The 14692-nt window shown below is 39.3% G+C and overlaps 1 protein-coding gene across 1 annotated transcript; it reads left to right on the plus strand.

Annotated features, from left to right (window-relative positions):
- The first annotated feature begins 6623 nt into the window (after positions 1 to 6623).
- On the plus strand, positions 6624 to 14172 carry LOC115572373 (putative ferric-chelate reductase 1). Its single transcript, XM_030402375.1, has 8 exons — positions 6624 to 6713; positions 7714 to 7783; positions 8532 to 8632; positions 9674 to 9880; positions 11060 to 11170; positions 11482 to 11623; positions 12556 to 12657; positions 13552 to 14172. Exons 1-8 carry the CDS (start codon positions 6624 to 6626, stop codon positions 13602 to 13604), a joined length of 876 nt encoding a protein of 291 aa, XP_030258235.1. The 3' UTR covers positions 13605 to 14172.
- Positions 14173 to 14692: the final 520 nt, after the last annotated feature.

Here is a 14692-nt window from a genome sequence, read left to right on the forward strand (position 1 = left end):
GAGGAGAGGGGGAAGAGGAGAGAGGACGGGGGGAGTCAGAGGGGGGAGAGAGAGAGGAGAGGAAGTGACAGAGACAGAGAGCACCGACACAGCCACCGAGGATCTCGACCGCGATCCAGCGTGCTGCTGGAGGACGGACTTTATATTTAGCTTTAGAGACGTCACAATAATCCCCTTTTTAAAGATCAGGTTTAGATTATTTTAAAGGGACAGTTCACCCCAAAATCTGTAGTGCTATTTATCCATGTAAATAGTTTTTTGGAGATACCAACCATAGAGATATTTGCCTTCTCTGAATATATTGGAACTGGACGGCACTCGGCTTGTGGTGCTCCAAGCGCCAAAACACACATTTTATGAAATCAACAGGATGTCTCTTTCCTGAAATCATGACTCATGGACCTGGTTTTTGGCAGTTTAATGCACAAAACATTTACTATTCACAGCCTCCTCAACTGAGCTGTAACTTCCCGTGTGTGTGGAAATGTCACGTTATTATGGCCTTGTTCATTAAATTCATCATATTGTGAAGTTTTTGTTTGTTGAATACTCAGATCAGACTTTGGGTGCCAATAAGGTGCTTTTATCAACTTCTGCACCAGTGTCTCTTTAGATACTACCACTAGGAGTTTTAACACTTCATGTTTCTTTTTTTTTAAAAGCGCTTTTTTGTTTGTTAGGTTTCTTTTGGTGCCCCAGGATCAGATTTCTTCACAGCAAAGCACATTTGTCACTTAAAGCAACAGAAAAGCTGGTTGTTGAGTCACGTCGACAGATCGTCAAATACTGATGCTTTGGATCTGAGCTGCTATCCCACGGCGTCAGTATTTGCCCAAATGTTGTTGCTTTAATCCAGACAGGCTGCCTTTTAACGATTTCTGATTTCAGATCACCTTTAAACATATATTTAAAACCTTATCATGTGTTTCTAAAACATGAATTTCTGAACGGTGTCTGTTACTTTATATATTTCTGGTGTTTCAGGGTAAAACTACTTGAAGTCCGTATTGTGCCTTTTTATATGAACACACTGTGTGTATATTGTGATGTCTAGTGGACCAGTGTTGTTATGTCACAAAAACACCAGTATGTGAACAGTTTTTCATGCAGTCGTCATAACTCAGAAGTACAGAAACGTGCTCTGGGAAATGTACCCGAGTGGTACAATGATAATGACCATTCCTGGAAATGAATCATGAGATTTTTGGTCTTTGGTCATCTGTTACTATTTCCACTCAGTGCACTTTAACCTTTATACCTTTAATATCAGTAATGACCACTTACTAATATTTCTGCAACATTGTGCAATGGTACAATTTTTCTGTTTTCATTACTGGTGTATTCTTTGATATTTTATATATTCATATGTTGTTTGTCATTTTATATGGGTAATTATTTTTTACGGTGCTGGTTTCTTCCTGAACAAATAAATTGTTAGAACTACTGAACGATGACGCTTTTGGCTCTTATTTTCAACCCAACACTTTTCTTTTCTAGTCTTTTCTGCTGTTCACTTCAAGTTATTTACCTCAGAAATTCCCTTCAAGTTATTTACCTCAGAAATTAACTATTTGATGACGTTAAGTGAAGAAACTAAATTGAAAGGAACAGGCTGTGTCTTAACTCTCAAGTAGAGATGAGGTGCTTCTGTGGTGCTCTGGTCTGTGACAGCTGAGTGTCAGAGAGCTGAACCAGCAGCTGATTACAGGTGTCATACGCGTCATCAGCTGCAGTAATTCCCAACCAGGGGTACCTGTTTACAAATCAAGAGGAATGACGTCAGACAAACGCCTGAGCTGTTTTTTCCTACTTTTTGTTCGCCTGGTCTTTTTGTGTCACAATGCTTGCTTAACACCAACCCTGTCACACACAATCAAGATGTATACATTGACAAACAGAATACACGTACACAGGCTATAGAGATGTCACATGAATTTGTTGTTAATTAAAAGACCATAAAGACAGAGGAAAAAAAAAAACAAAGAAATTGAATTTCAATTAAATCTGTTCAAATCACCCACAGAACTAATGATACAATTATAAAGCTATAATAAGCTTTTGCTTTTTGAAAATCGTTCTCCCAAGCCATGGCAATCAGAGGTAACAAAAAAAAAAAATACCAAAGCTGAAACACCCATCGATAGCTTCTCTCCCACAAACGTAGGAATGCCACAGCTGGCTTCACTCGTATTCAGTTGAAACATCACCTCAAAGATCAGGATCTTCTCCTGACAGGCTTCAGGAGCGAGGAAGTGGTTTGTCAGATACAGTAGTATAGATAGTATTTTACAGAACAACTGATTGCATGCCCTTTACTTTTACACTTTCAGTAAACGTACATGTGTGGAGCCCACTCTGCAAATAAAGATAATATGACATAAGCTTGCGTCCGTGTGTCTAAATAAAGGACTTTCACACCCACCCCGATGTTTTCACTTTTGATTAGACCTCTTTCCAGCTAGAAGTGAGGTTGGGCATCTGGGGATGGAAAAATACGTACAGAGTCACACCCTCTTAAGCCTGAGGAGAGCCTGTGGATTTACAAAGAGCGTGTGTGTGAGCTTTTTACCGTTACGGAAATTGTTTGTCATCACGCGGTTTGCGATGCAGGTGCCAGGCTTCTGAGTGATGCCAAATCAGTGATCCCTCTGAAACACTACAACTAAGAAAAGTGAAAAGTTATTGAACGGATGTGTTTTATAAAAAAAACAACAACAGTTACAACGTTTCCTGAGTTCAGGTTGTGACTCTGTTTAACAATGGAGACACTCATATAATCTTAGCTTAATCTTCTCTTATCATGAGTTTGTTATCTTTTATCGTCTTAAGAGGTTTTGCCCTTCTTAAGATGAGGGTATTTTTCAAACATTTATACTCAATGTAACTGTGCTGGTCTACACAGGAACAAGGTACAGTATTCATATACTGCTCACTCTCAGGGGCTAAAGGGTTTTATGATACACAGAATGTATAATAATACACTGATAGATTAGTGTGTATCAAATCAAAATCAAATCCGATGACGACATCAGAATGAATTAGTCACTGCAGGTCGAACTGTACAACAACTCACAGAAATGAATAGGCGGAAATGAGCAACTCCCAAAGTATTTTCCATCTAGTCACTTCATTTTCTGCAGATTCATATCTCACATGCTCAGCAGTCCCAGGTGTCTGTGTTGACGTTATCTCACGGAATGAGGAAGTGTTCACAAGACTGAGCGAATGCCAGGATGAACACAGAACAGTGTCTCAATTGTTGTTTTCTTGTGTGCTCAAAATGTTTACGCTGCCCACATACACCTTTTCATACAAAAACTGTATACGTTCACAAATTTAGTGATATACATCCCCCAAACTAAATATTTTGATCGCTTTGGAAGTTCTGTTCTGTCGTATGTCCAAAATGATTCATGTGTCAAATCATTATGTCTTTCCGGTGACCCATTTTCTAAATTCTATGAACAAATGTTTCCACGTGTGTCGGTTAAAAAAAAAAAGAAAAACGTCTCACTAGAAAATATTTTTTCACAACAAGTTTTCCCGCAAGAAAATCATAATTTTCACAAGAAAAAGAAGAAATCAAAATCTTCTTTTACAAGTAGATTTATTTATTTATTTTTTTTACAGGATAAAATATCTTTTCACAAATCCACTGATATTCTTTATTTTTCACAAGAACTTTCCCTCGTTTCATGAGAATTTTCCCCCCTTGGTGTTGGCATGCTAACAGGCTAATAGTGACAGTGCTCACGTTCTGGCGTCAAGGAGGTAACGTGTTTACCGTTATCTCTATCTTACTATAGCCTGTCCGCGTGCTATTATTTGTAAATTGATAGCCATTCTTTATGTTTCTTGCACCATACTTATACACATTTAACAACGAACGATTTTGACTTGAGTGACATTCCAAAATGCTCAGTATGTCACAGAGATCGGCTGTGAGTGAGTTCTTTATGATGACCTTATTCACTCTGATACATCGTCGACTCAGTCAAATCGTTAAGGTCAGTCGGTTCCCGTCATGCTGTGTAAAGAACCCACCGCCATTTTCTTCAAGTAATGCTTTTCTAGTTTCAGTACTTTTACTTTGCACTCTCGTTCTTCATGTTTGTTTTGTCTTTACGAAGGCACACTGTGCTCGTCACAGTCTACTTGAAGCGTGTGTTTTGGTCAAACAGTCCAGACCTACAGAACAAACAAATAACACAGAGAGCCAATCGATGTGGACACATCAGATCTGCACGGCCCTGCGGTCTGTTTGTTTAGGGATCAGTCTGAGCAAAACCTGTTTTAACATAAATGGAACCTTTTTTTTTAAGAACATTACATCGTTAAGACATATCACAGGGTGGAGCTGCCTCTCAGCTCAACTCGAAGGTGAGCACAGAACGAACAATTTGAAAAGGGGAAACTTTACAACATAAAATTGGATCCGTCACCCAAGGAAACTCCACATCATCACATTATCAACATGAACAACTGATCATTAGATTCTTGTAGCTTGGAATTAGTTTATTTTTAATCATCTCGTCACGAATAATATTTACTCAAGACACCCTCAAGAGCCCACTGCCAGACAGTTTGACGTCAGCAGTGTCATGGATCGTGTTTCATAGGTTAGCAACACATCTCAGACAATTCAAACCTAAATTCCATCATCAGTCAGGAAATCTGAATGTTGGCCAGATATGTGTGAAGGGTGAAGTCAAGGGAGGGTCATCGACACATAATTATTACTTCTTAAGCTTTTAATTATTTGGTTGATTTTCAAAATCCTCTTCCAGGAAGAAGGAAAACTGACTTTACTTATTCAGTTTATTTCATTTGAACAGTTTTCCCTCAAAGAAGACTTGGAAACAGAACAGAAAGGAAAACAAAATGTACAAGAAAATCGAATTGAATTTTGAACTGAATAAATGAAATGATCAACTCTTTGTGAGTGGTCGGGGTTGTGTTGTATTACACATGTTGCTCCACTATCAGAAATTGTGTCTTTGATTTTAACAGCGATTCACAGTTTTATTATTCATTCATCGTGTATTCATTTATCCAGTCTTTGTTTAGCGCTTTGGGTCTCATCATTGCATGAAAGGTGCTGTATGAATAAAGTTATTTTTAGTGGTATTATTAATAGTATGATTGTGTTGTATTTCTGGTACAGCACAAAGTAAGCATATAGTAATAATAACAATAAATCTGTATTATGTTAAACTTTATGCCTGTTAAAACAGAGTTTACAAAGTGCTCTGACAGAGAAGCAAAATCAGGAAACTTGATACAGAACAAACGCTCAACAGTCAACAAGGAAGCTTACACTAAGGAGAAGTTAAAACAAGAGGGCAAACACGAAATGAAGATAAGTAATAGAGTACAAGATAAAGGAATAAAAGATGTAAAACAGGCAAAATCACAGGATAAAAGCGATGCAGATTAAGAGATGAAAGACGAAAATCGATAACGGACGACATCAGAGGAGATAAAAACTGATACATGGATTAAGAATTGTAAAAAGAGTGAAATTTGAAGATGAGTCAACGATAAACACATAAAAGTCACACAGGACGGTTAGAAAAAGAAGAATTCACACCAGAGGAAAACAAAACCTACAAGTCACCTACAAGCAAGTCTATTAAAGTGGCATTTAAGAAGTGATGTAAAAGAAGTCACTGAATCTCCACGGGTAGGTCGTCCCAAAATTGGAGGGGGCCCAACAGCAAAAGCGAGGTGTATGTAGCGTAGTGAATTTGTTAGGAGCCACAGCAGCACCGATCGCTGCAAAAGGCCCAGTGTGTTGGATGTATCTATTGGCAGAAATATTCAGAAAGGTCAAGTACTCTAGTTCCTCATCAATTGTTTCATTGTACACTCTAGGTGACACCAGGTGCTCCATACTGAATTATATAAGCACAGATGACACCTTGTATTGTTTTTGGAGGACATAAATCCATTAGCCACTCGCTCAGGTACACCAGACAATACCAAAGCAGCCGTGGACGAGCTGAGTTTCACTCTGAAATTGAGTTTCAGGTAAACCAAAAACTGGTTCCTTCTTTCAACATCACCTTCACAGTAATAGTTCCGACGGGCCCGTAGGTAGGAACAATCTAAATCAGGTGTTGACCTTTTTTTGACTCAGATAATGGAGGTTTCTTCCCTAATGATAGAGTGAAAATAGGGTCCTTTTTCTTCGTCTTTAAGGGAATGAATTCTTCACTTAGGAGGGTTTGCTCCTGTTGTTGGGTAGGGGTACGCCCTGCTTCAAAGATCGGGTGACAACAAAAGAAATCTGATCAGTCTGTGTCTTAGGAGAGAGATGAGGGTCTCGCAAAGGGTTAAATATAGTTTCATATAGGCTCTCAACGTCAATAGAATTAAAATACAGTGGGGAAACACCTAAATCTTGTCAATTTTAATGTGTTCAAAGTCAAATCTAGTTACATTTAAAGTTGGTTGATTACAAATTAACACATTTCTCTTGATAACTTTCAGTAACCTCACCATAGACAGCTCAAAAACTGCTAAGCGGGATGGACGAGATCATAGCTGTCACCAACAAACAAAAACTTCCTCATTCAGAAAAAGGAAACCGATTACTGAGCCTATAAGAATGTAGGGTCACGATGTTCCGTGTGTTTCACCTGAAAACCTCAGGAGTGACAGCCAGCAGTCTGGTTTTTGTGGTCTCACCGTCTATGATGTCAGGTCAGCAGGTGACACTGGAGGGGCGACTGTGAAGCAACGATGGATGACATTTCATAGTCTGAGTTACTGAGTAAGACACAATGTGACAGATCGAATCAGATTGCCAATTAAAGGTACAGTATGTAATAACTATGTGAGAATTGCAGTTAAGAAGAAGAAACGTTAAGAAAGCAACTAAAGTTATCAACAGAAAGGGAAGAAATGTGATGTTATGTCAAAAATGGAGGCTGCCAACCCCAGATCTGTTGCCAGCTTTGTAACACCGAGGCTCCTAAATCGCTTCAAGCCACGGACACTCAAGTCAGCTTAGGGCCACTAGCTGCACTGCTAACTGAGCTAAAAAGCTAATGGCAGCTAGCTACAGCCATAGGAAGCTTCAGAAAAGAGTAGAATTGGCAGCAGTTAGTGGCTCTTCTGCTAATTTGCATTCACTCTATTTGTGACCTTCAGCAGCTTGCCAGTGCTTACAAATTGTATTTAAAGTGGCTCAGAAATTCAGCAATATAACGAGGAAATTACACAAAATCTGAAATATTTATCTTTTCCATAACTGAATAAACAAGAAGTTCTCAGGGGAAAATAAGGTCCAGAAAACAGTTTGAAGCTAAAAAAAGGTGGCAGGGTCTGCCACATATTAACAAAGTCAAACAGTGTGAATCTGTGTCATCCTCTAATCCTTTAAGTCAGTTTGTTTATCCAGTTTGTTCAGTTGGGGAAACAAAGAGAAGTTTGTTTATTGAGTTTGTTCAGCATAATATAAATCAGTTACATTCCATCACTGCTGCTCATCAAACGAGTTATACAAGAAAATGTGCGTTGAGAAGAACTGCCAGCCCCTTCAGTGAACCGCTGATTTTTTCAGAAAAAAGCTTCCTGGAGAACACACCTTCCAGGCAGGTAGTGGGTCAGGTGAATTCCCCCAAAGCCCCGCCCCCTCCCTCAGGATGCTGCAGACCCCGCCCTCCGCTGTGCATCAGCGCTGACATGAGCTGATTTAAATCTCCACAGGGATCAAATTCACACAGAGCAGCAGAGACAGCTGAACAGAGAGCATCAACATCTCACACCTACAGCTCAGGTAAGACTTTCTGAAACCAGGAGGAAAAACTCGATCAAGTCACATTTTTGTATTGAGATTTAACTGAGTCGCTACTACTGTTTTTTATTATAACTGTAAGATTACTTTTCAATATCATTATCAAGTGTTTTAAGTTAATTTTAAGTTTTACTAACCAGATCAGTTGAAGGATAAATACGTTGCTGTATGATTTGAGAGAAGTGGAAAGTGAAGCTCATTTTCTTCTGAACTATACAAAATGTAATGATTTTTTTTTTTTTAAATATTTTTGAAATATCCAGATGTACAAATAATCAGAAATTAGAACTGTGTTCTTTTTTGTTTTGTTTAATTTTGCGGCTTTGAAGTTTTTCTTCGTCTCAAACTCCTGGAAGAGAAGGAGAGATCGCTTTAATTAGTATCTATTCTGATTCCTTCACTAGAGAATAACTACACATTATGGTACACACAGTATAATAGAGTTATTTTGTTTTCATTTAAGGTCTTCCAGTTGAGAACGCGTTTTGAGTTGGTTTTCTTTATCCTTTGACTCGACGCAGCACTCTTGTAGGCTTACATGAATTTATGGATGCACAGCTGCAAAAACCTCGTTGATAATGTACATTCTAATCTACAATCTGAATTGTAATCATTAACTTGTATGTTCAAGTATGGTTATGTTAGTGATTTGTATATACAAAACCTTATTTGTCTGGTTTGAATATTGACTCTTTATTTCCTGTTCGCTCTCTCTGTGTCCTCCCGTCAGGAATGGAACGAGGATTGATCCTGCTGGTTTCTGCGTTGATGGCCTTTATGGCCGCGGGTGTCCAAGGAACGTTTCATCTGTCATTTGCCAGTAACACAGAGGTTTGTTTTCTTTATCTTTCATCCTCTCAGTGTAGATATCACTTGACCTTTGTAATCTAAACAGAGAATTATAACATTTGTTTAAAAACTACTTTAAATCCAGCTTAAATGAGGTTTGAAGCTGCTCACAAAGCTGTCATTTAGCTGCAGTCTATTTCCTTTTAGGCTTTCACAGAAAAAGTATTTTGTATGATTCAGGGTTTTTAAGTCTTCAGATAAATATATGTATATTACAGTTCTGTTTTAAAAGACAGAAAGTCGAAGAATTTACTGGGCTCAGTTTTCAAAATCGATGCAGCAGAGGCCGACAATTTCTTATTTCTAGTCCAGAGTTCGTGTTAGGACCCAGAAACTACTGGGAACTACATTTCCCACAATGCAAACCAACGCCATATTTCCTCAGTTAACAACCTTTTCCTGGCTGAGTTGTACTCCTTGTCTTGTGCTAAAGATTTAATATGTAACATTGCTGCATTAAAGCGTCAAAAAAATGACGAGGTCCTCATGACGACGCATTCAAGCTAATGGTGCGTTTCATTTGGTCACCAGCCGCTTTAACTGTCTGTAAAGAGTCAGAGAGTGAGAGAGGAGGTCGGCAAAGTAAACTAAATATAATGTGATGAAAACATTAAAACAGAGTCAGTTTCGTCAGCGGTGGTGGTTGTTTGACAGGGAAGACAGCATCTTCCATGTTTCCACACTGGTTACTTCTTTCGTTTTGTTCTACTAGCGGCTGATATTACATACTGTGTGTTTAATGGAAACTTGACCGTAAGATTGGTGTCACTACCCTTTACCCCATTACCCACAGCAAAGTTTTTCTGGTAACACACAAAGTCAATTTTAACACATCTTTGCATGTCAGAACAAACAAAATGCAGAATCAGCTGAAAGTAGTGACTCATTTTGACGACCTCTTAACGCCAAAGTTTGGAAAATACCAGAATCTAGCTTTCAAGGCAGATAACTACATCGGAAGGATTCTTAAAAATGTCGTTGAATGGCTGGTGCTGGTGTTTAAATGACTGTGTGTTTTACCAGGTGAACATCACTCGGGATGGTTGCGGCGTCTCTAAACTGTGCGTGGAGACACCAAATGACTGTGACCCTGCTGCGAACGGCACCTGTCTGTTCGCGTCTTTGACCGCCTCCACCCCAGTGGCCCCCAACGGCACCGTCCTGTCCGTCGAACTCAGGGGAGAGTCCATGGGATACATCGCACTGGGACTGACTCAGAATGCTTCAGAGGTAACGAACGCAACTATTCAAACATCCTCCTGCTCAGTTGAACAAACAACTGTCCCAGTTCTCAAATACACGGTGTATTGTCCCAAAGCAAATGACTTGACCAACAAAGGGGCGCTCTTTCGGCGAAAGCTAAAGCCTGACTGAACTTCCTCCTCTTCCCCAAAACGAGACGGTCCAGAATCACAGAGATCAGCTGTGATGTTGCGTTAGGCAGCCGTTAAAAGGAGACAGGTTAAATGACACCTGAGCGGCATGACCCAGCAAATATTATCTAATGTCCAGTTGTTATCATGGTCGAGCTGCAACAAAGGCAAAAACTGACATCCCTCTTTATTGATACCTTTTATAGACCTGGTTAAACACGACATGGCTGTCTCACATATTGACCTGCTGTGTAATGTGTTGAGCTCATAAAAAGAGCCTGAATGTTCCATTAAAAACTGACCAATAGTCAACACTCTATCTGAGCTCCTGACTTTGGTAATGGTTAGTATGGAGTAGCCGACCATTTTTCTTTAATGTTTGAAGGCAACAGTGTTTGACTGGTGTCTGGTTGACTGGTGTAGCTAGTCAAAATTGTAAATAACCATGATTATTTTAACGTTTTTAACTAATTTAATCTATCAGTATAGTATGTTATTAATACAGCAGCTCAACCCTTCAGTCTTTGAAGACTGTAGGCTAATTCTGCTAGTGTCCTGTCAACTAAACAAAAGGATATAAAAAGTTCAAACTGGACAGAAACATTGTTTACACGCTGGTTACTTCAGCCTTTTTCATAGAATCTGGGTAATTGCAGGTTTTAGTTTTTTTTTTATAAAGTCACTGGAATTTTGTCCCCAGTGGCTGCAGACAGAAATGGGATTATCTTAGACAAACATGTTGTCATATTGTGCAAAATGATAGACTTTGCAGAGGCACATACCTTGGCATGAACACACAATGTGCAAACAGGGAAGCAGAAGTTTAAAAAATAAAGCACAATGGCCTCGAAAGCGGTCACAGATGAGCTCACGGGGAACAAGAAGGACTGGAATTCTTAACGTCGTCTGGACTGTTTCATCACTTTATTGACTCATGTCCAACACTAACAAAGAGACTGAGTATGACATTGCAATTTGTTACCGTCCTCAATTCAAGGAAGTCTTCTCATCGTCTCACCACAAAATCTTTCCTCAGGGCACCACCGCGCTTTTCATCTGTGCTCAGAACAGCATGAACAATGGGTCGTTCTTCTTCCGGACAATGACCAGAAACAACACTGACGGGACGCTCTCTCCAGTAGAGACGGTGAGGTCTCAAATTAACTGTCATAAGGAGTGATTAAAAACCACATTCATTAAATTTACATTCCTCAAGCATACGGAAATGTACATGTTTATGTCATATGAAACAATGGATGAGCACAAAATCTAATATATGCGCTTACAAGCACTTAAAGATGATTAGATCTGGGTTTTTTAAATTGCTTTTGCTAAAAACTAAATCCAAATATTTTGATATCTAAGGCAGTTTAATAAATGCACCAACCACATTTGGGACACAGAATTGTGCTATTCCCTTCCTATCTCACCTCACCATATCTTACTTTTTGTTGTCAGATCGTGAGAGAAATTCGTGGCATGGTGGATGGCAATGTCATCAAGTGCGAGTATGACATCCCAAACGTGAACGCCACCAGCACCAGAGACAGTCACATTACAACCTTCCAAGTCCTCCTCGGGAATGGAACTACTAATGGAAGTAAGTGGAAACACATTAACATTCACTGTAGATAATGTAATTTTGGTTCACAATATGATAGCCTAATAGAAACAGTAGCTGATGATAAGGTACTTCCCCAAGAGCATGTAAAGGCTGATCATAGATTGAAAACCAACCTAGCATTAGCACGCCCCCCAATAAACAGATGAAATGTGGCTGGACAGCTGACTTTATGGACAAAGCTGAAACTGAGCATTTAAAGTTACACATATACTAGGTAGTTTAAATCACTCCAAGTGCTCCTGCATAGTAGCGAGATACAGAAGCTAGCCCTAGATCAATGAATTGATGTGAAAAAGTTTCAGTCAATGTAGACTTATAAGTAAAAAAAGCAAACAAACAAAAAACTAATTACTCTGAAATAAGTAGTTGCATTTTAATTTGAGTGTTTTGTCTGAAATTAAAAGCAACAGCTTGGCTAGCCTAACTAGCCTTGATACTCATTAGTTTGTTTTAATGTAGATAAACCTTTCCCAAAGTGTGGATTGCGTTTTAAAGTAATGTAATTTTCACTTAATTATATAGTATAGTATATCATTTATTTAATTCACTTAAGCTTTGTAAGCTAAAGAAAAGTTTACATGTTTAAACTACTTTATCCAAAAAGTCGGCTGACAGGCCTATTTATTTCACCTAGTTTTTGTGGAGCTAATGCTAGCTAGTTAGCTTTGGACACTCTGCTAGTCTGTTTTAATCTCACATCTCAAGGTGTGGTGAGATTTTAAAACAAACTCCAGAGATACATAAGGATTAAGGTGATGCTCTTTCTTTCAAACTGATACTGATTTACATTACATTTCAACTGTTAATTAAGTGAATTAATACATTTTATTGTGAGTAAGCTACTCTGCTGCCCAGCTGTCAATGGGGACATGTCTACCCTCCTAATGCCCTGTCTCCTAACTGTTCAGATAATCTTGGTAGCTTCACCACTGTCCTGGACAGCGGTACCCTGAACGTTGCCGACCCGACCAGCAACGCCACAGCAATGAGCGGAGCTGACCACCCTCATGGTAAACAACACAATGTCATTTTAAATATGCACTAGTTGATGGTTTCTACATGTAGAAGGTGTTCTGATGCAACAGATTTAAGGGACAGTAATGTCTATGGGGAGATTAAAATCAGGTGGATCAATTAAAGGAAACTAAGAAATTATTTGAAAGTTGTCCAGAAAGATGCATGATGCCCTGCAGGAAGCACTGTTAGGGCCATAAATAATAGTAATTAGATTATAGCTTACTTGATAAGACTAATATGTAAATTAATTGAAGGTTCTTGGGGAGAAAGATGCAAGTTGGTACTAATTATGGGAAAGAATTGACTCAGAGATCCTTTCAGTCGGTGCAGAGCGAGTCACCTGAGTAGTGTCTCACCTCAGGGTACGTTTATCAGCTGTTCGATCACATCAGACGATCTCAGCCAGTGGAGTTAAGGGAGGGAAACTGATGTGATGTGATCAAAAGCTCTGAGGGCCAACTACTACTCGGACATTGACGGAGAGATTGTCTTGTGAGCACACAGAAAGAAATCAGGTCACAAGATTCCCTCTGGAAATGAACAGATGTTTATTAGCTCAGTGAGACAAACGTAACTCTAGAGAACCCAAAGACATCACTTGGGACATTTATCTTAACCGCTTTGTCCTAAATAAATAGTTCCAATGAAAACTGTTAACACATCCTGATAATCATTGTACCAGGAGCATTTCTTTGGAAAAGAGGTGTAGCCCTCGAGCTTTATTGATGGAGTGTTGCGGTATAAATGTCTCAACACCTGCAAAAATAAAATCCCAATGCCACTGAGAAGTTTTTTTGTGTGACAAAATCCTCACAGCACTGAACTACCAAGCTTTTTAAGAACAAACATATTCTGATAAATGCTTTTTTTCTCTTTCCCCCTTCCAGCTGTGCTGCTCCTGCTGAGTGTCCTCACAGTGCCCCTCATGCTCAGAGCCTAGAAGTCCCAGAGGAAGTTGAGGACCGTCAGACACAATGAAGACAGCTCATGCGCTGGATTTACGCACGAGTGTCACACTGTGTATAAAATGTTTTTATTGAACTTATTTCCACGTGTTCAACGTGTCTCTTTTGCACTATGTTAGTACCTGAGATGAAGCTCAAAAGTTAAAAATGCATGATATCGATATGTTGTTTGCAAACACTTCTTGTGGTTTTAGTTACCTAACAATTATTTAACTTTTTTCTTTGTATGGCCACGGAAATGGTGTCGAAACTGTTCTCTCACACTTTTGTAAACTTAAACCTGTTGATCTGGCGCCACAAGACTTTTTTTGCAAACGTACAGACTTCGGTGGAACGAGTTTGAGCTGCATCCTGGCAGTCAACCTCGATTGACAAACAGCCAACATCCTGGATGTCGTTAGTGCTCTGTGCATCTTCGCTGCCGGGAAGGTTGTTAATACGTTTTAATATGCATGTGTATGTAATGTGACTGTAAAATATTTGTTGAAAGGACAGCCTGAGGGGCTCCATCTAATCTAGCAATAAAGGTCTATCTGTTGTTCACTTGTTTGTTTCAATGGATTTTTACAATGGACAATTTGCATTGTCATCTGAACAGTCGGGCCTTTGTTTTCTATCCAAACATATCTGACTGAGTCTGAGGGTGCGGTTACCACCTGCCTGGCCACCAGAACTCATTGCCAACATGGAAACATTTTTGTGACACTGCTTTATCAGGAGATCAAACCACAGTAAACAAAGCTACATTTTCAAATTCCAAGATCCAATGAACAGGTTTTAAATAAGTGCTCTTACTTGGATGAAAACCTGACCTGGTTTTGGACTGATGGGAGGGACGGATGACTTCCGAGGCAGTTGATGTGTGAAATGACTGGTTTCACTATGCTGCAGTCCAAAAGTGTCAAAAAAAGCCTTTTTACAAACATTACAAAAATCTTTTAAGGCCCCCCCTCCCCCCCTAAATGCAATTCATAAAGTGGTTAGAGGACCAGTTACCTTCTCACCCCGATGCAGATGGAAAGTTAATTGAAGTTTCGTAGCGCACACACACACACTTTCTGGA

Source organism: Sparus aurata, chromosome 21 (assembly GCF_900880675.1).
Source record: "Sparus aurata chromosome 21, fSpaAur1.1, whole genome shotgun sequence".
Taxonomy (NCBI): domain Eukaryota; kingdom Metazoa; phylum Chordata; class Actinopteri; order Spariformes; family Sparidae; genus Sparus; species Sparus aurata.